Source organism: Lipophrys pholis, assembly GCF_963383615.2.
Source record: "Lipophrys pholis genome assembly, chromosome: 2".
In the NCBI taxonomy this organism is placed as follows: domain Eukaryota; kingdom Metazoa; phylum Chordata; class Actinopteri; order Blenniiformes; family Blenniidae; genus Lipophrys; species Lipophrys pholis.
In genome coordinates, this window is record NC_137636.1 from 19,258,497 (window position 1) to 19,285,274 (window position 26,778).

General features: G+C 40.7%; 1 protein-coding gene across 1 annotated transcript in view; it reads right to left on the reverse strand.

The window, feature by feature from the left end:
- Nucleotides 1-26,778, reverse strand: part of ush2a (Usher syndrome 2A (autosomal recessive, mild)) — a 204,730-nt gene that overhangs the window by 67,755 nt on the left and 110,197 nt on the right. The window contains exons 49-60 of the mRNA XM_080458072.1: nucleotides 20,654-21,003; nucleotides 20,413-20,579; nucleotides 20,215-20,303; nucleotides 13,730-14,064; nucleotides 12,269-12,424; nucleotides 11,435-11,598; nucleotides 11,139-11,348; nucleotides 7,104-7,306; nucleotides 6,905-7,017; nucleotides 5,150-5,339; nucleotides 3,926-4,094; nucleotides 3,583-3,804 (exon numbers count right to left, since the gene is read on the reverse strand). Of these exons, the coding sequence (XP_080314198.1) occupies nucleotides 3,583-3,804; nucleotides 3,926-4,094; nucleotides 5,150-5,339; nucleotides 6,905-7,017; nucleotides 7,104-7,306; nucleotides 11,139-11,348; nucleotides 11,435-11,598; nucleotides 12,269-12,424; nucleotides 13,730-14,064; nucleotides 20,215-20,303; nucleotides 20,413-20,579; nucleotides 20,654-21,003 (2,368 nt within the window). The remainder of the gene's footprint in view (nucleotides 1-3,582; nucleotides 3,805-3,925; nucleotides 4,095-5,149; nucleotides 5,340-6,904; nucleotides 7,018-7,103; nucleotides 7,307-11,138; nucleotides 11,349-11,434; nucleotides 11,599-12,268; nucleotides 12,425-13,729; nucleotides 14,065-20,214; nucleotides 20,304-20,412; nucleotides 20,580-20,653; nucleotides 21,004-26,778) is intronic.

Genomic DNA, 26,778 nt, shown 5'->3' on the forward strand with positions numbered 1-26,778 from the left:
AACCTATTAATCTTAATTGTCAAAACTAGCAGGTACTGAGTTTTAAGTGGAATAAAACAGCCAAAGTTACACTTTTGGCACATGCTCTTATATTGTAGGATTAAAACCACAGAATCTGTTCAACTCGGGTAACTGAGCATGCAGGCTCTTTTACGAGAAGCGGGCATCATCATCAAGGGCTGGTCTGGGAGAAATAATCTGTTTGCGCAAAAAAATTTAAAAATAATGTTAATATTTTAGGAATATGTTGATGTTAACATTAATGTATGTTCAGCACAGAAAAATGCTTCCTGGGTATGAAAGACCAAAACATTTAAGCCTCTAAATTACTGCAGCAGTTCCGTTAGTCTTGGAAAGGAAAGAAGATTTTATATAAGAAACAGATTATTTCTCTATTGAAATCATCTTTTACGCTTCTCAGTCATGTTGGACTATCGTTTCACTTTACTTATAGAAATGTTTTATTTTTCCCATTTTTGATTTTCTTTATAGATAGAAAGAGAAAGAGATTAAATTCTATATATCCATCCTTCTTCTACTTTGCTTTATCTAACTTAGGGTCGCAGGGCGCTTGAGACAATTCCAGTTGACGATGGACACGAGTTCAACACAGACCAAAACCTCACACTCAGGCCTGGATTTATGCAGAGGGTATTCTGACTTTGAGAATACACTGTTCACTACACTGTGCAGCAGTTATAGACTGATAATTGATAACACACAAAACGATATACACATTCAGACAAGTATGGAAAATATGCCTCACATTTATAATGTGATCAGTGTGAATGTACAGCTTTTGCAAAGTATTGTCTGAACTCGCTGAGAAATGAAATTCTACTTGTAGAAACTTTTAATGCAAGGTAACTTACAGTGGCCTGGTCAAACTAAATAAACTGTATTAGTTCAATTTCAATTTCCATGTGTATTCCAAAAGAAAACGATGTTTTTTCCTAAAAGTAGGTACCAAAGCAGCCAAGGGTTGGCAGAGCGGATTGATTTTATCTTTCAGTACACAGAGGCAGAGTGCTAACACATTTAACTGAAAAGTGCATTTCAAAGAAACACTGTCCAGCTCTGTTTCATTCTTGTCTGTCTTTGGGAATATTTCTGACCCTGAGTGTGTTTTACCTGATTTACACTGGGTGCTTTCCCATTTCAAATGAAATACACTAGCAGAAACTTGTGTGTGTGTGTGTGTGTGTGTGTGTGTGTGTGTGTGTGTGTGTGTGTGTGTGTGTGTGTGTGTGTGTGTGTGTGTGTGTGTGTGTGTGTGTGTGTGTGTGTGTGTGTGTGTGTGCGTGCGAGTTGTATATTCCATGAAGAGTGTGCAGGTACACTATTTTGTGCGCATTCACGTGCATGCTTTTGTGCAAGCGTGTGCATTTGTTTATTATGGTGGCGGTGTTTGTGTGTTCATCTACGTGTGCACAGTGTGCACTCAAGCCGGTACGTGTATCTGTTGCCAGACGGCTGTCTCCTGGCATTGCTGTTCCCCTGCAGTGTGTGTGTATGGTTGTTGACAGTGTGGACGGTAATGTGTGATAGATCGCACTTCAGGGACCCCATAATCACATCAGCCTAACCTAGTCTATCAGCTGGGCACAATGGGATACCCTTCACTCCTCCTTTAATCTGCTTCATCTAGCTCTTCACCACTTTTCTTTTCTTCCCTGCATTTGCTCTCCCTCACTTCAAGTCTCTTTTCCCTTCTGCCTCTTTCAATGTTTCATTCATTCAACACAAATTTCATCTTTTGCTTTTGTTTTGATGTCTTGTTTATTTGATATTTGTGAGCATTCTTTGTCATTATTTAAGTAAAGATTTTGTTATACAGCTGTGTTTCATTGTGGTCTTCCTTTTTCTTCGTTGCTTTGAAATGTTTACATTTCTTAAAATGTATACTTAATGCAGTGTTTTGTTTTATTTTAGTTGATCCGTAAATTCATACTACTTTATAGGTTTTATTCCATCTTCACGCATGTTTAACTTATTTCTATCATTTACAAAACCCTGGAAATAGTGAGAGGGAGCAGTGAGTATGAGTGATGCCAAGGTTAAGTAGCCTCTCACACAATAGGTAATGCTGTGTGCATGTTGTGTGTGTGACTGTCTTGAAACAGACGTGTGGGGTAGAGGTTGCATAGCTGGCCCCAGGGCTCCCCAACAGTGCAATGCACCCGGCAAATGGCCCTTAGCCTTGCTAGCGCCGCTAGCTCTGCGATCCATCATACCATATGTTCTCAATGGGGAAGCTAACGCTAATGACGGATGAGTGTAAAGGAAGGGGCACAAAAAGGGAGGTGAGGAAGAGAGGGAGGAGGGGAGGACGAAAACATTGTGAAAGAAGAAAAAGCAGTCGGCCAAGTGGAGAAGCAGACGGGACCAGAGAAACAGGTTGAAGAAAAGAAACTGGCAGGAGAAGATGACTAAAGAGAAGATAGAAAATAAATAATGGGAGATATTAGAAAAGGAGGAGGTGGGGAGCATATGCAATCCCAGGGAGGGCTCCTCAGATGAAGGATGACCATATAGAGTGCACAGTTGGAGGAGCGACAGAGGATCAAGTGTAAGAGAAGAAAGACGAGGCAAAATGAGCAACGGTATAAAGGTGAGGAATACATCAATATAATGCAAAAAGAACAAAATTTGCAAGTGAAAAGTGTTCAAAACTTGTATATTGTCTACCTGAAAATATACAAATAAATACTTCTATATACTTCTAGTAACTTTTTGTCAGCATACATGTGTTTCTGTGTGTGTGTGTGTGTGTGTGTGTGTGTGTGTGTGTGTGTGTGTCAGGGTGTTTGTGGATGAGTTAATGAAGTACTATAAGCCTTCCCATATGGGGCCATTGTTTATATGTGATGAATAGAGTCCACGTGTCTGTCTCTGGCACTCAACACTAAGCGAACCCTGCCGAGGGCACCCTGTTGACTGTGTGTGCGTGTGTGTGTGTGTGTGTGTGTGTGTGTGTGTGTGTGTGTGTGTGTGTGTGTGTGTGTGTGTGTGTGTGTGTGTGTGTGTGTGAGAGAAAGAGGGAGAATGAGAGTGTATTTCTCCTGCTGTGTGCTTGGCAGTGCCCTCAACGGTGGCATCCTGAGTGTGTTTCATCATCATCTGCCATGACAAAGATGTCTAATGACACACACATACACCGACACCCACACATAGACACACACGCACAGTCCCATCTGTGCCATGGTATCCGGGTGCTTTGGGACACTGCGGGAGAGGAAGAAAGGGAAACGACCCCACGTTCCTGCACCATGTGTCTACCTCTCAACCCTTTTCCTTCGCTCACTTTTCCTGTTGTTTAAAATCTTTTCGTCACTCACTTTTGCACCAGTATAGAGTTCAGGATGTCTCAAGGGAGTTAACTCTGGAAAGCACCAACGTTATATCTTCTCTGTTGAATGAACATCAGGATTATTTTTTCTCTTCCCTAAAAATATTGTGAGGCAGCTCAGCAACACATCAGATCTGGTTTTAATGTTTGACAAAGAAACTAACTTCCAGTTTAGTTACTGTAAGAAAGACAGTTTTTTTTTTTTTGCTCACACTTTTGCCTTCTTCACTTACCTGGAGTATAGCTATGCACTTCGCCTCTTTCAGCATTACCACAGCACACCAATGAATCGTCTACAATCCGGCCTCCACAGCATTTTACACCAAAGCCGTCATGGAGGCTCCCGCTACAGCAGAGCTGGCCGCCTGTCACGGAGTAAGGAACCCCCCCACAGCAGCTGTCACCCAGCCCCACCGAGACCCGGCCCTGCAAGTGGTCAGGACAGCAGTATTCATCTATAAAGACAAGGACAGATGAAGGAAACGGTTGAACAACACAGAGAAGAGGAGGCTCAAGTCAAGAAGAAAAGAAGAAGTCTGATGTTGATTTGGACACAGAAAATTATCTCCAACTCACTAAGTTTTACATGAACATAATATCCTCCACAGCACTGGTGGCCCGAGAGAGTGGGGAGCAGTTTGCCATTGCAGCAGACAGGGATGGAGGTATCATTCCAACTCAGGTAGCTGTCCTTACAGCAATGGTGATGTGGTTTCTTTGTGTATGAGAGTCCATTGCAGCAAATCTGGTTGAAACACAACAGAGTAGACATAAGAAACCAAATATATACACAGTCTAAGTTCAGATTCAAGAGTTCTGTTTGGAGTCTGAACACTGTGGGCCTGAAATGAGGCTCTCTCACTGGGAATGGGGTTTTCTTGTGTGCTATTACACTCCCTTGAAATTATTGTTTGGAGGTTATTTAAATGTGCCACAATGTAAAAAACAAAGTAAATTTGCTTTTGTTATTTTGACCACATAAAAACTTTATAACTTCGAAAGAGAAGAGAAAACTAGATCGGGTTTTGCATTATTGAACACCAAGATGCATAAATCTAGTTCAGAGACCATTTTTGTCCTGAGTGAACAAGTTAAACTATTTCATTCAATCAAAGCCAACCCTCCGGTCTGTCTAAAATCTCCATTGTTCATGTTCACCATTATCTCTGTACGTGTTAATTGCAATAACAATACAGTATATGTATTTTTTGTTTTCGTCTTGGATGATTATCTCAGTAAAACATTATCATTGTGTGGATCACCAGCTATGTCCCAGAGGCATAGTCCTTTATGTTGTTACTATCTGATTGGCCAAGAGTATCTGCCGATGTCGTACATATAAAGCATAGTGGGTCTGTTTGTGTGTATTAGCGCACATGATATTGAATGTAGTAACTGCTTGTGCCACTGGATGCCGTGGCGGTAAATCTATAGCAGGCAGTCATGGAGCCAACTTGGCTGCCATTCAATGGCACACGGATGGAAGTGAATGCAGATGACAAGTTAATCTGTTTAGAGAAATTAATCACTGAGAGGTCGGCCATGCATCCCATATAAAGCGTGTGCTCTAAAGAGGAAATGTGTGTATTTGTCTGTGGCTCTCTTTGTTTCCTTTTGTGTGCTGTTGTTTCTGAGAGGACTGATATCCTGAGGGAATACACAGGCACCATGTATTCACCACTTCAGATCAGGAGCCAAAACAAAGAGCCTTGACATATGTCTTGTTTCACACACGGTGTTCTCTTTACTTGTGATGTATTAATCAGGTATACAGAACATGTGCAAGTTGAACATAATTACCTGTGTGTCAGGATGGAAGCAGGATGTCCCGCACACACTGTGACTTGCGGGACATTGCAGGTAGATGCATTTGAACGACGTGACCTTTGTTGGCCCGGCGGCACATGATCTGAGGGTCCGTCTCAAAACCTCATAGCCAAGCATGATCCCACTCGGTTTCCCTGGGTGGGACCATTCTAATCTAACCACCCTAAAAGAGAGGGGTGAAAAAGTGAAAGGGAGAGATTGATGGGCTGTGTTCTGTTTCACACTCTTTTCACACTGTCTCACACACACATAGCTACAGTCAAATGTACGCATACCCAAACAGACAGGCAGTCATGCATGGTAAATAGCTGACAATTTTGAGTTCCAGTGTCAGGCTGTGTGTATCTTTATACACTTCACACAATTGATTTTAGAGCCACAGTCTTATGTACGCTCCAAGACAGTTTACTAACCACAAATCAGCGTTTGTGCAGCAAATGAAAGGTTTGCAACATTGACTTAGGTTATAAGGGAGGAAGGTGATATCACTAGTGGGAAACCAATGCCTATTTTGCCATGATGTCTTATTTTAGTCAACCTAACACGTGACATCCACTTGTAATAGAGGAGGAAGCCAGTGCCAGCTCACATTGTCAGTGGTTCTGAGAATCTGAGGCTCACAAAGTTAAAACAGGATGGGACCGAGATGGTCTGAAATTTTGGGGTGTTTTACAAAACAGTATTGCTCAACTTTCCAGTGATTTCTACCTTCAGCCACAGCCAGACAGAGAGGGAGAGATGGACACAGAGTGGTTTGAAAAATGTAAAAGGTTATAACAGGAATTTAAAGAAATTCAGAAGGTGCTTCAGAATGAGAGAGGACAATCTCCGGTGTCAGTAATAAATCCAAATCAAAGAAAAGAAGAGCAGAATCAGTGAAAAACAACGCAAGTGTATTACAAAACAGGATAATGGCAGTTATGAAATACAGTGATGCAGTGAATCTTCAAACATGAACCAAATGGCATCTTGGCATAATAATATTAGTTACTGATAAGAGAGAAATTGCATGGAATTTGTGGATGCTGTGTTTAGGTTTTAAATCACACACTCGTCACTCCCTATATTACAAGTGGTGACCCACATCGAGAAAAATTGTCAACTTCAATTTGAAAAATAGAAATAGAAAATGAATGTAGAATGCCAACACAAACAAAGTTTAAAGATGAACAATAAAATGGTCAGTAAATGGGGATGTAGAGACTGAGTGATAGAAAGAGATATTCCCTTTTATGTTCAATGAACTGCATGTTGGTTAAAACTCTCCACTTGAGTAACTTCAGCCTTTTATAAACAAACTGTATTTCTGCACAAATCTGGTATAAATTTGAGATGCAGGTCCAAATGAGGCACTGGCTTTGATTCCTTCATTGTTTTATTGTATATGTAGTTATTATTCAGACACCCTGCACTTTCTTGTTCCTGTACTTTTTGAGGAAACAAAATCAAAGTTCATCTTTATTGTTATTCTAAATTAAGTTATAATATATTCAAAGGTTTCTGGGCTGACCCAGGGATTTCCTCTCAGTTGGGTGTACCTGGTGGATCTTTAATCAAAGGTGACATGGGGGTATCCTCATCTTAAGCACGAACCACCTCAACTGCTCTGTTGTTTATAACTTAAAAAAATAACACTGGTATCAAACATTGATGATTATATCCCTCAAACCCATCTACAAAAAAAAAATTTAATAAAAAAATAATTTTTTAAACACCAATCTATGTTACCTTGGACTGATCACTTGTGCTTGAGGTGGGGTAAAATCAGCAGGCAGGTTCTCCACAGTTGTTGTTTTGGTACCATTGCTGAGGACACATGCATACACTGTACACACCTCCACCTGGAATCCACACATCAGCATATTAGACAAAAAAACTAATGCAAATGTTAAAAAGCCACTATGTTTGCTTCTGTGTGTATACATACCTGTATGTCATAGACAGTGAAAGGCAGCAGGTCTCCAAGCAGATACGATCCCGAGCTGTTGGCCACAAAGCCATGGAGGCGGTTGTTGACGTAGATGTTGTACCTGGTCACTGCTCCGTTGGGCCGAAGAGGCGGGATCCAGAGCACCCGTACTGTGCTGCTGTTGACTGGAACCACTTCAGGGGCAGACATGCCCTCTGGTTCTATGAGTGACACATTGAAAAGTGCAATTGGAGAGCTTCTTTCTGACAGGACAAAATCTTTTATATCATTAAAAAAAAAATCTGAAACACATCATGTGAAACAAGTGGTATTAATAACAACAACAAAAAACTGTTAGGAGGAAAGCTTTTACTTTATTTGCATTTTTGTTATCCATCTGCACCACTGAAACTTTTATAGAAAAATTGTCCAATTTAATTCAAATAGAAGAAGTTCATGGTCAGATTAATTTATTCATTATACCTGCAGATTATAGGTTATCATTTTTTTTTTTAAAGTTTAAAGATTTCTTTCTAATTTTAATAAAATGTGTTTGTTGATTTTCTTTTTTTAACCCGGGGCCATTAGTCATAATTGAAAAAAGAATCAAGTAATATCTTTGGTTGATACGATATGAGTGTAGAAATAATTGACAATTGTATTCAATTTTTAAAAACACTCTTTGAAAAACTATTTGTCAGACTGTAACATTTTCTAGTATGAAAATATTTGTGCCTTCCTAACTTATTTAGAATTTGGAATTAGTAGCATTACAATCATCGCTGGCCTATGAGTCATGGACATACAGTAATGTGGTGAACTGAAAAATAGAATAGAACAAAATACCCCTGCTGGTCAACACTACTGGCACTTTTTTCTAGATCATTTTTTTCCAACCTGCAGACCCTTTAGAAAGAGTCGTTCCCACAACGGATTATTTGAAACCTCGTCTCCACAAACCACATAGACCAGTGTGGGTGTGTATGCGTGTGCGTTACAGAGAAAATTATTGTGTTAAGAGTCCATATGAGACTGTATGGTCATGAGAGAGACAGACCACAGTATGTGCACTATTGCGTGGATAATGCTATCTCGCAGTAAATGAAATGTAGAGCTGTAGGCTGGGTTTAGGCAAGTGCACTGGCTGCAAATGAATTGGGTTAACTCCTCTCAGCTGAGTGCATTTTCACTAAGAATAATAGACTCTGTATCATCAGCTTACTTCCTCTATTTTTCTACATCTCTAATCTTTACCTTGAGACTGTCTCTGTGTTGGGTTAATATAGTGTCTTCTTCTATTTCACAATCCCTTCCATCAAATTCCCAAGTTTCTTTAATTCCTTTTGTTCATTCTTCCAAGAAATTCTGACAGAGGACACAGATACTGAAGTAAAACTCCTATAGCTGTAAGCTATAGTATTAGGAAATAAGTTTCAGATACAGACACACAAAGGAGTACATTATAGAAAGAGTGAAGGACATGGGAAAACGTGTCTAAAAATGATCTGTGACAGCAGCAAGTACACAGTGAGCACAATGTCTTACTAAAAATGTCGAGAAAGAATATGATGTAAATGAAGGTGTGAGAAGAAACAAGAAACTCAAACATGGAGCAGGTGAATATGAGAGCGAGTGTGTGTGTGTGTATATGACAGAGAGGGGCAATCACACCAACTCCATCTATTATTCTAAGTGAAAATGCACTCAGCTACGAGGAGTTAACCCAATTCATTTGCTGCCAATGCACTTACCTAAACCCAACCTACCGCTCTACATTTCATTTACTACAGGATGTTATTATCAACGCAATACTGAACACTGAGCCTCTTTCAATCATACACACTCACAGACACAGACACACACACTCTCGCATGGACACACACACATGCACATTTTTCTTGCCAATTAGTCCTGATGTTAGCATTGCCCTATAGATTGCAGGCCATGTTAGGATGGTTGGTAGGGTTGAGCTGCATTAGGTAAAATATATTAGGCCTCCTTGGTGTGTGTGTGTGTGTGTGTGTGTGTGTGTGTGTGTGTGTGTGTGTGTGTGTGTGTGTGTGTGTGTGTGTGTGTGCACTCTTATAGCTGTAAAATAATGAAATTACCTCCAGAGCCCTCTCAGTTAAACGAGCCATGCTTTGCCTTTAGCACCTAATGATTTTCTAATGTTTTTAATGCACTTTTTATTATACTGCTCAGATTAGAGAGAAAGAAAGAGGCCTCTGACATATGATTATACTGAGACAGAAGAGAACTGCGTGTGGGGGGGGTGTAAAGAAACAGAGCGATGGTCACAGGCGTAGGCGAAGAGAGAAAGGACGACAGAAATAAAACAACAGACAGAGTTACTGGTCTCTAACACACAATTACATGGAGTGATTTAGATGATAATCTTTGAATGTGAAAGAATGGGCTGAAAAATGTAAGAACAGATGTAAAGAAAAGACGTAATAGCAGTTCGATAGCTTATGTAATGTATGTATGATAAGACACGACCCTGAATGAAAGAAGAAACACTAGTAGATCCAGGAACTGATATATTCATATTCCACTTAATTCACTCACTCAAGGCTCTGCGCTTTATCCAGAGAAATTGTCTCAGTTCTTAAACATATTAATATTAAAAGTTTGAAGTGGTGAGAACTTGGGCTGGACCCGATTATTGGAATATTCAGGCTGCGGGTGCTACACGATTACATCCGTACTACACTCCTGGTTCACTTCCATGCACGTTCTAATAACGTAACGTAACAATCCCGAAAATATCTCCACTTTTGCTGCCCGGCGTTCTCCGCCTTTCCTAAAGTAGTTTATGTTTCACTTCAGGAGTTCTGAGCCGTCCGGCTCTTTATTTGCTTTTAAATTGTGATTGTTCAGACGGGGAGACGGAGGATCTCCTCACACAAGCGCCCAGTAGACTCTGGCGCATGCGCAGTCGGCGTGCACAGATCGCGCTGTCGACCTCAGAGGGTCGGAGCGGACAGTTTTTATTACATAAAATGTGGCCAAAACAAAGAAAAACTTGGCAGTACAAATTGGAGGGAAATTTTCATTTGAACAAACTTTTTATTTTTCAGTTATAATAATAGTTATGGAATCCGAATTTGCTTCAGCATTATATGCTTTATATGTGGTAAAAAGTAACATTATTGAGCATAGCAGCAACATTTGCTTTTCGGGTTGACAGATAAAGTGCAGCCTGTGTGTGCAGACAGTGTGTCTGTAGCCTGTGTGTGTTGTCTGCAAGTGGTGCCAACAAGCATTTTACAACACCTTAAACCTGCCTCACACACACTTTGTATTGATTTCATGCCTCACTACATGATGTGTTTAACATCTTCTGTGAAGCACAGTGATGCATGTTAACCTAGATAAGTACATGACAAATCTCTTCACCTGGAAGGACTAAACTGAGGAAAGGTAAGAATAGAAAAACAAAACAGTATTATTGTAAACACACATGCTTGCATGCACACAAAATCAGCTATTGGCTTCAATAAAATGACATGAAAGGTATAATAAATGTAATCAATAATCTTGCAGGGAAGACAGCTGTCTACATAAGTCTGAAAGTAACAAGGCGATGGTTGAAAGAAGGTGACTGGATATTACTGAAGGCCAGAATCATGAAAGCTTCATCATTCGAGCTCTTCTAACCATACATTTCTTGTGGAGTGTTTCCAATCAGCAGTGCCTTCATTAAAAGAGAATCCGTTGATGGCAGTACAAATTAGTAACACATCAAATAAGTCAAGATGCTGACCGAGACTCCAAATTTCCCAGAACTAAAACCAATTACACATTTGTGTGATGTGCTAAAGAAATAAATCTGATTCATAAAGGCCGCAATGTGCAGCCGACAGGCTGGTGCCTGACACCACAGGACACCTTCAGAAATCATGTTTTGCTGCACCTGGATGGGTCAGAGCTGTTTTGGTAGCAAAGTTTGGACGTACAAAAGACTGTACAATTGCTCAAAATCGTTGTCTGTATCGTTGACAACCAGTTAATTCCCATACAATAAGAAATTATAATCAGATATAAACATACCTCCATCTGCAGTGGTGATGTTAACTGCTGCCTTGGTTGTATTATGAGCTCCATTAGAAACCCATAAAGACACACGATATGTGGTACTGGGCCAAAGGTCCACAATCACTGTGGACACAGTCTCACGTCCGAAAGCCCAAATCATGCTTCGCTGAGGAGGCTCAACCGTGAGAAAGAAAAATTCCACCTCGCCTTGCAGATCTTGCAAAGCTGAGAAAAAAAAAAAATTTATTGAATGAAGGCTTTGCTGGGCAGAACGTATGAGTGGTTGCAAGCGAATGACAGGGCAATCTTACATGGTTGTGTCCAGTTGACTTGTACAGCTGTGTGATTGATAGCGCGGGCAGACACCGAGGGAAGCTGGAGGGGAACCCCTGCCATGGTCATCGCAGTCACAATCTCCCCCGAGGAGGAGCCCGCGTCATTATCAACCACTAACTGGTACTGGTAACGGGTGAATCTGTAGAGGGACAACATCACTGTGCCTGTCAATTAATTCCCATTTTGGTGCATTTAAAGGCCCCATGTGCAAGAGTTTGTGGCATTGAGTGGACAACAGCAGACACAAGAAGCATTAAAGATCATTTTGAGAGCGTACAATTTGTTTGTGAGGCCTGAATTTTTTTTGTGGATTTTTGAAAAGTCACCAATTTTTTTTTAATTCGGACTCTTTCTAAAACACAACACAGAAGACTGTGGACTGTATGAGTAGGTTAGTTAGTTAGTTACTTAGTTACCCTTTAAAATCTGCAAAAACTTCACACCGACAAACAAAAAAAACAGCTTTTCTAAAATTAAGTAGACATGAATAAAGAAAATCCTGACAAGCTAAAAGAGCTGATACTGTCCAAAGTTTGTCAGTTAACTTCTTTAATACAGCACAGTAGAGACACAAACTCACAACTGTTTAGCTTGCGTAGAGGAAAAAAAAAAAATCTGCTTCCACCAAGTGCCAAACTGAGATTAGGGGACGCTGTGTGAAAAACAATTTAATTCTTTGGGATATTTGCTTAATGTATCTTTGAGCGGTATTAAAAGATCGGCATCAGCAGCAGCTCGCCGATCGGCTCTGCACACACGGTTTGCTGCGGCGCTGCCGTTTGCTCTAGAGCTCATTTCAGTAATCTCACCTGCTTAGGCCTTTATCTTGGTAGAACAATTTGGTGCCGGAGTAAACATGAAGCCAGCGATGGAGATCTTCAGAGGGGGTTGGGGATGAGGTTGTTAATGTGGGGACCGTGGTGATGGCCAGGGGCTGGTGAGTTTTACGTCTGAGCAACCTGTATCTAAAGGGAAAATTTGAATAAAAGAAAACACACAGGGTTGAATATTTAGGAATTCATTATCGCACAACACATGTACATAAAAATACCAATTAGAGCACAAAGACATATACTGTTCTCACTGTACACACAGCCTGTACCCACATGCAATTTTCAACCAACTCTTATCACTCATTTCCTCCTCCGCAGTTCTTCTGCTTTCACTGTATCTCTTCCCTCCCTCCCAACGCCCCTCCATGCCTTGTTTTTTTCTGCGGGGTTTGTGTTTTCCTCTCCCCACAGTGATGCTAATTTCTGCTGTAATCAGTTGAGAAGGGCTTAATGCCGCCTTTTAACCAACCCACTTAGACAAACACACAGAGCTGAGCAGAGCAGAACACAGAGACAGGCTCATGCATTTTAATCGCCTGCTCGGAAATGGACCTTTATTTTAGGCCTAATCTCTGACAGAGTAAAACAGGACAGAAGAAAATGGACCAGAATGTGAACTGGAACTGAGAAAACACTGATTAAAATATACACAACACTTAGCTCATTACCAGGGCACTCATGTTAGCTGCTTGTTAACGTGTTTTCTATGGGCTTGTTTGCTCAAGTGTTGCAGCAGCAATTGAACACCTCCTGAACGTGACTTTTAATATCAACATGCTGAACTCTGTCTTGTTTGTGGAGTTTCTAACTCTGGGTTGAAGCTACTGAATACAAGCAAGTGGCCAATTTAGATTACTTCACAATTAACGCCTCATAATTTGTATAGCACATTGGACGTGTATCTGCTGGTTTAGCCTCCTTTTACTTTTCTTGGCTCATTTAATTTCACTTGCTATACATCTATTAGAAAGCAAACAATTTCTTAGGAGGGATATACATGATATGTCATCATACATTGTGTGAGTTGTCGCCCACCCCTCAAAAAAACAAAAACAAAACAGTAACACACTGTTCTAATATTGGCGCGTTTATGTGTTCGAATTACAGTAAAATAAACCTCAGAAAACAATGGATTAAATAAGCAAAATAATTCTAAACGGCAGAAAGAAACATTTTAAAAGACATACAAGCGCTGCTTTTGTGTGAATTGACATTTAATAACAGTGTGTTAACCTACATTATTGGTGATGCAGTTATAACTTCTTCAGACTTTATTATAAAGTACATTGTTGTCATTTAAAATTGCTGAGATTGTTCAGCACTGGAATAAAAATGTGTGATTTTGGCTAAAAAGTTTAAATATGTCTATTAATACTTTGCTGTCTTGGTTAAAAAAAAAAAAAAAAACACACAGATTTTATGTAATATTTGTATTACCTGAGGTTTGGTCCGTTGGGCCTGGCTGGTGGTTGCCAGGAAATGGCAAGGAAAGATTCGCTGACCGACACTACAGCTAAAGGTGCGAGGCCTTCAGGCCTTTTGGGTAATGTGGTTGCTTGAGTTGGCAAACTCTCTGTGCATCCGCCTACATGCCCTCCTCCATTTGAGCATGCCAGCACAGTAATACTGTAATTTGTGTTTGGGACGAGGTCGGTTATGTTGATGTTCAGGTCAGATGCATTGTCAGCCTCATGGAAGATGCGGGGTTCAGGGAGGCGGATCTCATAGCCGCGAATTTCTCCGTTGGGAATGAGAGGAGGTTCCCATGTGACCTGAAAGATACAAGTTCAAGATTTAGGCTCTTCACATTCAATTTATTCTGAATGGTAAAAATAACTGTAGTCCACTTAAATTGAATTCTGGTTTAACTCGGGTTTTCTGTATGAATCTGAGACAAAACTTAATCTAAGCCACCAATACAGCAAAGAACAATATGAACAATTTGATATATAAAAGCAATGACTTTTTTTTTTTAACATTGGAAAATTTCACAGTGCTGCTGAAAAAGTAAGTGAACTTTTGAACTGATGACTCAAAAACAGCTATTTGGAGTCAGTAAATTCCAATGATTTAAAGGAGACATATCATGCTTTTAAATCCTTCCTTTTTACATATAAATCATACAGTTGTGGTCTATACAACGCGAAACTGCAATGCTTGGGTCTGAATTCCTCATTATTAGAGCTCCACAGGCCCCTTTTCAACCCCTTTTCTGATGCGCTTCTGAGAGCAACTCGTTTTGGGGCGGTCTCTTCAAATGCAAATGACACACTTCATACCCCGCCTCCTCTCCAGGTTGCAGAGGTGACACTCGGTTCAACGTCACCCTGTTCGGCCATCTTTGTAGTTTGATAGAACAGATACAATTATCTAGCGGCGCAGAAACTTTATATTCACACATTATTTACAAAATGTCAACAACGGAAGATTTGTCCATCCAGCCATACATGTTGGAGCCAGAGTCGGACCCGGCGGAGCGAGATGAAAATGACGATGATGCACCTACAGAACAACGTCTTCATATGGATGTAACGCAATGGTGTGTTACTATATTTACACTAATTTCTCCATCCATGCCCACTACTACAATACTGCCTGTATTACAACGACTATTTAACACAGAAGTTACATTATAATCTAAAACGAGCACACAGCGCTAACATATGAAGACGGTGCAACTGCTAATGCTAACAAAACAATGACAGGGACGTCTTATCATCACACTTTTTAGCGTTATATACAGCTTACCGAAGTGCTCTGTTCGTCGTCTCCATAGATAGAAGGAACTGACCGCTCAATCAGACGAAGTCTTTCGGCAAATCCTTCTTTATACTGGCGGAGGTTGTTGAAGCAGTCGTCCTTAAAGTGCTTCGCGCACACAAAAATGACCTTACCCACAGATGTGGATACATTTCTGTGAAAAATAAAACTCAACCAGGCACTTCGAAAAGGTTCTGATGCTGGGAGACGGTGTAACGAAGCTTGTGGGTTACTACATCCAACAACCGAACATTTCGACTTATCCTCTCGTAACTTCGGTTGGACTACAAAATCGCAGCGAGAAACAAAAATGGCGGATTGCTCGAAATGTCGATGTCCTAATTTGGCAGTTCCGCTGAGAATACTGTGACGTCATTGTTCAAAAAACGTAATAGAGAATAGAAAAATCGAAACCGATCGCAAAATATGACCAAAACAGAATATAAAGATATCAACGGAGCACCTGAAGAGACTACTTTGAACTTTTCTGTACTTCTAAACACTCTAAATATACAACAAAATGCATTTAAGGGCTAAAAAAGTGGATTTAGCATGATATGTCCCCTTTAAATGAGATTTCAGTACGGCAACTTTCATATGACTCCAAAGGTACAACAAAGAGTGCTCACTGATATGAATGACAAGCTTTCACAAACAGCTGATAGGCGTCTAGGAATTATTCAAACAGGTTGACCAATCTTTTTGAAAATGTAATAAATTAGACAACTCTCGACCTATTTGCAATGTAACCCACTTTTGCCCATAGTCAGCTAGGATTGGCTCCAGTCCCCCGTGATTCTATATAAAGCACTATGGAAGATGGATGAATGCATTAAATGAAAAAGTCATAACATTCATAGCAAAAGATTTTTTGTTTTTAAAAAAAGCAACATTTTCTGAGAAGAAATTGCAGTTGGTAAGGTTCTTGCCCACAAACAAAATTATTTGTGTGGAATTGTGTTTAGTGATCATTATTATTTTGTATTGCGTTGTTGTCTCTGTGCCTCAAACGATTGCTAATTATTGTGGACTAGATTAAACTGATTGTATTTGTGTCTACTTGTGAGTTTGGAATTACGTACTCTTACAGCCACTGTGTAATGTGGTCAAAAGGACCTGCTCCCTGCTGTTTGTGTATGCACAGAGCTTGGAATCCAAGAAAAACTTTTTACAGTTAGGTTCAGTCTTGCATTAATCATTTTAAACTGTTTTTTCCAAAGCTAAACAAATGTAACTCTGTTAATGTTAGTTAATATTAGGAATTTTCATAACAGGATCAGCAGTCTGAGTCACAATAAACACATAAGTTGGAAATATAGCAGGTCGAAGTGAACCAGAATTTTCCTGCAATTCCTTCACTCTTTCCTACTTTCCTGGCTGGCCAGGCCTTTTAAATATTCTCGGCATAAGGATAAAAAAAAGCTTTTAGATGGATGAAGAACAGGAAGTCATAGCAAAGTGCATGTGCATCGTTGCATAGATTGCTGCATGTGCTCATGTAAAGACAAATAGTATATACATCAGAGTGTCAGTGCATGTGTGGTCAGGTTTGAGTGGCACTAGTCACTTGGATATTTGAAAGATCCATATTCAGAGATGGTCACTCTCTTTCTCTCCCAGTCTCTGTGCACGTGTGCATGCACGTGCGCGTGTCTGTTTGTGTGTGTATGTGTGTGTGTGTGTGAGCGTGTGTGTCTTGTGGGAAAAGATACCCTGACTTTGACTTGAGGAGAAGATTCCTTTCATCACATTTAAAACAGGGTACACAGACACGCGCACATGCACAAACACCATGCTAAAATAATGAAAGCGGCTGGTAATGGAATTGCTGCATGCAAAAACAAAAGCTTGGTGCAGTTGAGCACTGCATCTGATTTGGAAACAGTTCTGTCTGTCAGCATTTCACAGTGAGGATGAAGGTAACTGGCACACATACAAATGGTAAAACACTCACTTATATTTTCAAACACATACACCCCTGTTTGCTTATATTATAGCTTACTATACCTTCATTGCTTGGGTAATATAATCACAAATAAATGCACAATGACACACAGTTATAACTACTTTTAAAAACTCCACAGGCACTCTATTATTCACTATTGATGAATACAAACTGTCATGTACAATAACTGATCAGTTCAGAGCTCTTAAGGACTTACAAGTTTTGATGATTAAGTGATGAATGTTGATGAGAGTATTATGAATGAATGTCAAGACTGATTATTTCTCATCTAACCTTGATATTCATTTAACAATGTGATAGTATGAAGTGATCCAGCACACACACACATGCACAGACATGCACACCTAAAGACACGTACACATGCACACACACACACACACACACACACACACATCCACATATGGGCAGGGTCATTTTGAGTTAGGTAGCTCATTTCCCAAAGTGCGTGTTGGGTGTGCTTTGTGGTGGAAGTCATTTACAGATTGAATAGCTTGATGTAATCTGGAGATGGTGAAGACAGCAGAGACCCCGGGCTGACATGGAGCACAGGGGCTAAGGCCAGAGCAGCATGTGGGTGTGTGTGAGTTTATATATGTGTATGTAAGTGAGAGAGCTATACGTATGGTAAAATGAGATTGAGAAAGAATAGTGGCAGAGTTGCCGGGAATCATCAATGTTATTATGTTCAGTTTTGAACACAAAGTCAAAACTAATGCACAGCTCTGAAGCTGACCATGTAGCTATACAGCATGCAGTTACATGTGTCAAAAATATCATTCATAAACACTGTATTCCTGCTAATCATTTATTTTACAATTTCAGCTTTCGTCGATATCCTTCATATAATCAGGAGAAGCTTTTTTCATGTTGGCTTTGAGAAGTCATGGTAAAAAAATCTGAAGAGGATCAAACTAACAATTATTCTACTATGACACATCATTAAAATCAAACTTCATTTTAAGTGTAATGAGATGAATAAGCTGAATGTAAAACCATAGGAGTAATCGTTACATCAGATGCAAACTATATAAAGTCCAACAACATGGATTGATTCATTGATAGCAAAATAAACTTTGGCAAAGGGAGATCATCACTGTTAAAAGCACCTAGAAATGACTGTGTTGTATGTGGTGCTGTATAAATAAAGGTGAATTGATTTGAATTGAATCATTGCGAGAATGTAAATGTGTCAATTATAGTAGTTAACCCTGATTTTTTTTAAGGAACATGTTCAAGGTGTGAAGCAAAATTTTCACAGATGCAGATCAGGAGTGTAAAGTAATGTTCTAATCCACCAGCAGAAAGGATACAAACATTACAACAAGTTGCAAAAGGCCAAATGTGTGACTAATATCTGCTAAAGCTACCTTTACATACAGTACCAGCCACTTCCACTGGCTGAGAACATGCAACAGAACAGGTGAGTAATACTTTGAAAAAAAATATTGTAAACTTTAAATATGTATATGTGATGTTATGATGGTTCAATACAACTCAGCACAATAGCTAATGTCCTGCACTGCATCACCCTCCTATCACTTTTCCCTTAACATTGATAAAGCTTAAAGTGCATCACCCATGAACAACTAAAAAGTGACCTTGATTTCACAAAAGAGCACACACTAAAAAAAACATACTCTGATGGGGCTTTACTGTATTATCCACTTCATCAGAAGTGAATACCACACACACATTTAACCAGGTTAATGGTTTAGAGGGCCTTCATTTCTATGTGAAAGAATGGATATTACAATGAAGTAGAGAAACGAAGGCAGCGACTCAAAATTCTCCTCTGTGTTGTCAAGGTCAATTAGTAACCAGGAAGCAGCCTGCCTGTCTGTCCAATTAGCAACAACCAGGAAGGAACGCTTTCCTTCTTGGACCTGTGACCCCTAAAGCTGTGCTGCTGCAGAGATGACAGGGGTGGTTCTGAAATGATGACAGGCATTAGCATTTTTCTGCAGTTAGCATTAGTGCGGGGCTGTGAGTGCAAGTGTGTGCGCATCTCTCTGTGTGTGCATGCATACAATATTGTTTCAGTGGCTTTCATTGATAGGCCTTGATGTGAGATTAGCCAGTGGAGGAATTTAACGCCAGTCCCTCCTTCAAAATGGCCGACAGGAAGGAAGCTGTCTCAGACAGGGTCACAGCCCCTCCCATTTCTGAAGGGGACCTTGAGTTGAATGTTTATCTTTCTCATTAAATCCGAAAAGGGAAAGACAGAAGAATCACTGTGACATTGCTTTGTCTTTTCTACTCTGTCAAAGCAAGAGGGACTGAAGAGATTCTCAATGAAGTTCAACTATTTTTGCTCTTCAAAGAAACAAACACTTCAAATATTGTAAACACTCCTGCTATTCTGACACCCATCATTTTAAGAGATGTTGTGACTCAGCATCAGTCACACCTTCTCTGATTGAGATGATATATTTTGATATGACTGAGAAATGTGACTCCATCATGTCTGAAAAGTCCAGTACAAAAAGCAAGTGTTTAATTATTTTTATGCCTAAATATTCAATATTCATTGCTGCACAGTGGCACAGTGTTAGGCATTCTTGCCTCACAGCAAGAAGGCTGTGGGTTCAAGTACAGCCCAGGGCCTTTCTTTATGGAGTTTACCTGTTCTCCCCATGTGTGCGTGGGCTTCCTCCGGGTACTCAGGTTTTCCCCACAATCTAGAAAACATGCATCGGGGGTCCCTGGACAAGACCTTCTGCCCTCACCAGCTCCACCTGAGCGCTGCTCGGTGTGGGTCAATTCGGTGAAGAAATTTCCCAAGGGGATTAATAATGTACAGATCTTGTTCTCATAATATCAATACAAAGTGTGATCATTTCAAACCACATTTATATTTATTTATGTTCAGACCAGTTTTTTATTGACTTTTCTTGTGTGAACTGTCTCTCATGATGAATTTCTGATAATGCTCCTGGAGCTGTACTCTGCCTGCAGCTGTTTGATAAATGCTGATTTGTAACTTTGATCATTCTACCTTGGAAAATTCTTTCTTGGTGGTTGATCTGTCCATTGAGGTAAAATGTAAAGGTCTCCGTTGTTGCTGTGATGTATGTACAGTGCCACTGATTTTGTCATACATATAATAAATTATCATGAGGAAAGTTTTTTCAAAGCATATGTATTTTAGGGATTTTCTCAGAACTGCTTGTGTTAAATCATTTAACTGTGTCCTTACTGTAATTGATTCGGGCCCCAATACTTTCACCGTTGGTGGACTAAGACCAGCCGGTCGGGAAGGTCTGGTGGTGACGTTGATCCAGGGCCCTGCAAGTATGTGACAGCATGTAAAAATGTATTTGTTAGCATATTTTAGGGAGGCTCACCCTGGACGGATTGGAACTAGAATCAACTAAGTCTGACGTTACAGCCTTACCTGTAGTGTTTCCAGCTTGATTATGGAGGACAAGTCGATACTGGTAGCTCATCCATGGACTGAGAGCTGATGAAGAGTCGAGGAAGGACAGAGGAGGTGGATCTGGCAGGAGCTGACCCACTGTGGAGACTTGTTTGGTCCCTGCAACTCTGCGCTCTATCAGCCACCTATGACAACAGTCAGTCAGTTATGGGTACAATGCCTCATCACAGTGACTGAAGTGTTTATGATTATCTCTTACCGTTCCAGTGGGCCGTTGTTCCACTCTGGTGCCCCCCAGGATATGAGAACAGAGGTGGGAGTGTCAGAGTAAAGGTGAGGTGCAGGAACCCCTTCAGGGGGAGCGGGCAGGGTACGAAGATGGGGAGACAGCTCAGACACTGAACATCCCACCTTGGTGCATGCTTCCACCTGAGCGCTGTAGGTCTGGTAGGGAAGCAGGTCGAGAAATGTGTAGTTCGTTGTATTCCCCGAAACAGTGGTTGACAGTGGCAGAGATGTTGACGCTGCACTGGAAGTAGGACTACTAAAGGGTTCTTGTTTTACAAAATCTTCACGATTAGAGCTGGTTACTTTAGACACTGGATTTAACTGAGAGAGACTAAGAGTAGACAAGGTTGTATTGACTTCAGAGGAAGAAAAAACAACTGAATTGGGACTTTGGACTACATTCGTTAAAACAGGGGTCTCAGTCTGATCTTCAGGTCTCAAGGTAGAGAAATGTTTAGAGCCATCACTTTTTTTTGTAGATGTGAGGAAGTGACTTGGGCCTTGAGCGGTGGTCTGATTGGATGATGGTCTGATGGTATTGAGATGTGGAGCTGGTGTGCTAGACAGCAGGCCTAGGTTAGGTCTTAAACTGGAATTGAGGGACAAACTGGGACTGGAGGCTGGGTTGGATTCATAATCTGAAGAATTGCCAGAGCTGGGGTGAAGATAGAGGGTATAATGAGTGATAATGCCATTTGGTTGAGCAGGAGGAATCCAAGTAATTGATAGACTTCGAGAATGGAGCCCTGATACAGTTGGGGCATTTATTAGTCCTGGACCTGTGGGAGGAGAGAAGAGACAGATGATGGGACAGGAAAATTAAAAAAAAGAAAATCAACAGGGCTTATAAAAGTGGGACACAAGCTAGGAGGGAGGATTTGTTCAAAAGAATTATTTGACTACTAACATCAAGAATGACATCAGAAGGACAAAGAGTGATTTTGCCATCCCTATCCAGGGGATTAACAGTCTCTTTCTCTCTCAGTTTCTCCCCCTGAGCAAACTAAGATTGTATTTATGGATTTTGAGGTACTTGTGACTGAATGTGGGTCCAATCTTTTAACAGGCTGAAGTATAGGCTGAAATACACGGTGGGAAACATTCAAGCCAAACATTATATTGACTTTTCCATACAAAAGTACAACAACACAAATTACACCAAACGGTAACCCATCTAAAATGTATTTCACCTAAAACGCATTTGGAGATAATAATGGCGAATGTTTGGTGAATTTGCAAGTGAACTGCGTACAAAAGAATACATCATTTACATAAGATGACAATTTAGTGTATATTTAAGTTTCTGTACATCAATGACAACAATTACAACCAACCATGACAATGGCTGCGAGAATATTAATTCAATGTCTCGATGTTGACTAACGTGGCGATCATGTCACCAGACACACAACTGCCTCCTCTGTCTTTTTCATAACCCAAACTACACGAGATTGGAGAGTAGATATGAGATGGGTTGGTGGATGGAGTTAAAACACTGCCGGCAATCAAAAGTGAAGCCAACTTGATTATATCATCACAACAATGCATTTCAAATTTTAATATGACACATAACAGCAAGTTATAGGGGTCATTGTGCTTGGAGCAAAATGTAAAAGCATAAAGACCTTGGGTGACTTTGTCATAATTCAAATGGTTAAGAGCAGATCATTTAACAGTAAAATCTCCACAATAGAAAAACTAATCTATATGGTTCTCCTGGTAGGCAGCAGTGAGTACCTACTGACTACGAATGACATGCATCTCTGTGATGAGGCGTTGTGAGATGGAAAAAAATCATCTCTTACACACAATTTAATGTGGCATCTGGCAAAAAAAAACTAACACCGTCATGCAAGGGCAGAGGAATGAGTTTAACATTGGGGGGGACACATATTGGAAACCTGACAGATCTGTAAATAGTTTAGGCAGAAATGTCCAAAATGAACTACATAGCAACATATTATTTACAGTTATCACACTGGTCCAAATACTTTCCATCTGTTGTTAGATTAAAGGAGCCTGAGCGGCTCTATCTAGACCAGTGGTTCTCAAACCTTTTACACCAAGTACCACCCAGAAAATACTTGGCTCTCCAAGTACCACCATGATGACCAACACTATACAGTAGCCTAGTAAGCCTAAGCATTCATGAAAAACAAGGCAGAGGTTTTACTCCTAAAGAAGTATATTTAATATTGTCAGCCAGTGCGATGGCTGGCCGAGAAGCGTCTTCAGGCCGATCAGGCCGAGCGGCGTCGGCTGGCATATCAGCATCTTCAGGCCGAACGCTTCATCACATTTCATAAATGCATGAATGCTCTCTCACACACACTCACACAACTACATATACAGTGTAGTATATAAAATACAAAGGGGGTAAACCTGGGCTGCACTGTATTGATGCATGAGTTGTGCATGGATTAGTTTCTTCTGGGTCCTGCAACTTCCTTCCTAAGTCCTAAGGCATGTGCTTGAGGGTAACTAGTGACTATAAAATGTTCAAGGTTGCAGTCTGTCATGAAGTATCTCAATTAAACTTCTCAGCTGTCATAAATTGAGGGGGGGTGGGGGCATCACTGGTTTTCCAATGAAACACTAAACAAAACAGAGGATAGAAACTTGTAACATGTGATATTTGCCTTTTTTTATGAATTAATTTGGGACCAATGACCGTCCCAGGATTAAGGTGACTTTATTCAACAGATTTTGTTCCTAAATATGAATGCAAACGAACAACATGACGGTATAAATGAGCCACATTCGTGGCAGCGTTCCCTAGAGACCGTTTTACCTCATTCAAAAGAAGTCCTGTAATTCAAAACCCCGCTGTCCACTGTTGCTGTCTCCCCCCAAAACACTCAAGAGCCGCTAAGGGAGGGGGCGGGGCTTTGACAAGTCGCCGTGCTGCACCGTCAAAATAATGGAACGCAAGTTAAAAATTCCAACATCAAATATATTTCTCCTCCGGGGTTGTATGATTGTTGGTTCCTATGCCTATGCCGTCATGGTTTTGTGGTTTGAGTCAAGTGAGTCACACATATACTTGAAGTGGGTGGAGTTTATTATAAGTTTTCTGTGTGTATGAAGTGAAAACAAAGACATATTTGCCAGATTAAATAAGGTCAAATCAGGATAATCAAATTGATCCCTCACCTCTGCATGTTTTTCAGAACTGGTGCCACATTCTCAGACTCGTAACTTGCTATGCTCACTCAGTTCCTCTACATTTCTTGACATTCTCAGTCTGCTAAAAAATCTCATCTAAAATGTTAAATCATCCTGTTAGAAATACGGTGACACAAAGAGATGCACATCAGAAGGCCACAGGCAAACACCCAATCACACGACTCACACGTCCATGCAGGGATAAGGACCTACAGAAGACTAGTCAGAGGGGATATTTCACTTCTTTACCATAGCTCATTTGAAGGTAATGCCCCCTCCTCCTCCTCCTCCTCCTCCAGCATTTACATCCCTCTGTACCACTCTATAACGGACACACATAGATGCATGTCCATATACGTAGACGCTTAGTCCTCCTAACACACACACACTAACTCACATGCCCACACCCACAGCGATGCAGTATAGCAGTAATGGTGCTGTGTGAAGGGCAAGCAGATCAAGGTGACTGAGCGGACTGAGGGAGCGTGCTGCGTCGCTAAGTGCTACCGCTAACCGCTAACGGCTTTCCCAGATGGTGGTGCCTGTGTGTGTGTGTGTGTGTGTGTGTGTGTGTGTGTGTGTGTGTGTGTGTGTGTGTGTGTGTGTGGGTGTGTGTGTGTGTGTGTGTCTTTGTGTGTGAGGGAAAGACAGAAAGAAAGAGAGGGTGAAAGAAGATGAGCAGTTCAGCGTATGCATGCATGACCATATGAGATAAACATGCAAGCATGTATAGGTGAATGTCAGAACGCATGCACCTGAGACAACAGCTGTGTAATTACTGTATGTGTGTATCGTGCGGACTATCTATTAACCGATAGGCCTAACTTCCCACAGAGTGTGATAACTGCTAACGTCTGGTAATTGGCCCAGGATGCTGAAAGTTTATAAATGTTTTTCAGAGTAACACTGGTTCCAGTTCCAATGTTGTGCCTCAAAGTTTGTCAGATAAGAGTCATGAAGTTTTGTGTTTCACGTACAAATCAGGTACATTTTAGTGTGTTAAAATAAGATGATTTCACTGCTAATGTTCCATACAAATCTGGAGAAGATGTCCATACTAATCGGAATTAATCTAGCAGTTTACAAAACCAACCCCAAACCAGCATCAACATGCAAACAAACAGACAATTAAACTTGGATACACATGAATGTAAAACCTTGATTCTACAGACAACAAATGATTCTATTGTCAGTTTGATCTATCTTGTTTCCTGGTGTTTCTTTTTTTTTTTCCTTTAACATTTCCTGACCACCGTTTTCTTTCCTCCTGCTCTCCTCTCTGTCCCCCATTTGTGCCGAGGTCTACCCCTGTCTCCCTCGCTCTCCCTCACACAGTCTGCTAAATAAACAATGCAGAAAGTTGACCTTTTGGGTTAACAGGTTTTTATGCTAGCTCTACTCAGCACTCACACTGATTCAATTACCACCAAAGGTCCACTGAACCCCACGAATAACAGAGGAGCTCGTCTCCCTGTCTGCCCATGTGCATGTATGCATACCTGTACGCATGCTTGTCTTCGGGGAGGTTTTGGGCGTCTGCCTATGGATTTGTTGAGTGTCTAATTGGACAATCTGCATCTGCGAGTCTATCAAATGTGGATCTTGTCTTCTTTTTCCGTTCATGACGGTTGAGGAAATCCGTTATTAGAAAAAAAGAAACCCATGATGAAGATGTGCAAACTGGTACACAAATACTGCCAAGAAACAAAAGACCCAGCAGACAAAAGTCCGAAATGAAAAATAATTTCACCACAAAATACAATGCAGTCACCTTGATTTGGTCTCCATCAACCTGCCAAAATAACCCCTGTTCCTGCCCCCCACCCCTCCCCCCTCCATCTTCCTTCTCTCTCTAAGTGTTGAGTGTTATTTAGGCTTTACTGGCGCGTGTAAAATTCTGCAATTTGAAGGGCTGTTAAGTTTTTCAATTGAAATTTTCATTTAAGATGCAGGTGATGCCTTTTTCTTTTTTTCTTATTTTTTTTTTCCTGACGCTTTACTGCTCTCTGGATAGGAGGGAACGAGTGTTGAGGGAACGCGTAGCAACACTTCTCTTTCTGGTTTCTTGACTCCTTATCATTCTCTCTCCCTCCCTCTGCTCACTCACCTCTTCTGCTTTCCCGATTCACATTCTACCTCTCCCAACCTTTTCCCTCTCACTTCCAACCTTCCTTCAATCTCTTCATTCACCGCACAACCCCCCTCCTCCACACCTCCCACCCTTACTCCTCCTCTCTCCAGTAAAACACAGTAGCGGAAGGCTAAAACAGGAGTGCAGGGCCGCCAAGCCTTAAATCACATTTATAAGGATTTGGTTAGCATAGTAATAACACAATCAACTGACAAGGGCTTGGAAGGGGGGAGGGAAAAATGTGTGTGTGTGTGTGTGTGTGTGTGTGTGTGTGTGTGTGTGTGTGTGTGTGTGTGTGTGTGTGTGTGTATTGTTGTATGCATGCATGTACCCTATGGTCAGTTGCTGTATATTTTAAGTGTGTATATTTGTGTATCCATGTGAAGGGAAAAGGAAGGATATGGTTTTTAGCCTCGTACAGGATCTTGCACATTCTTGTGTGTTTGCAAGAATGTGTGTATGTCAATGGCTGGGCTTTTGAAGGTGAATTGAGGATCCTAGGAGTCATAATGAGGACAAATGCTGAGCTTTAGTGTTATCAAGATGCTTACGACACGGTGTCAAAACGTGACAAGCAATACGCTGAGAATTTACATTGCATTTCATATCTTGGCTTTTTCTACAGATTATTTAATGTCATTGCTGCTTTAGAATTCAATAGAGAAGGATGTGAGAGAGAAGAACATGCCTGACCAAGGTCATGAGCTTGATTTGTAAGTATAGCATCACTTGTATATGAGTTGTGTATTAGCCTTCACGTAAGCCTTCAACCATGACAATACCTTTGAGTAGTCAGTCGG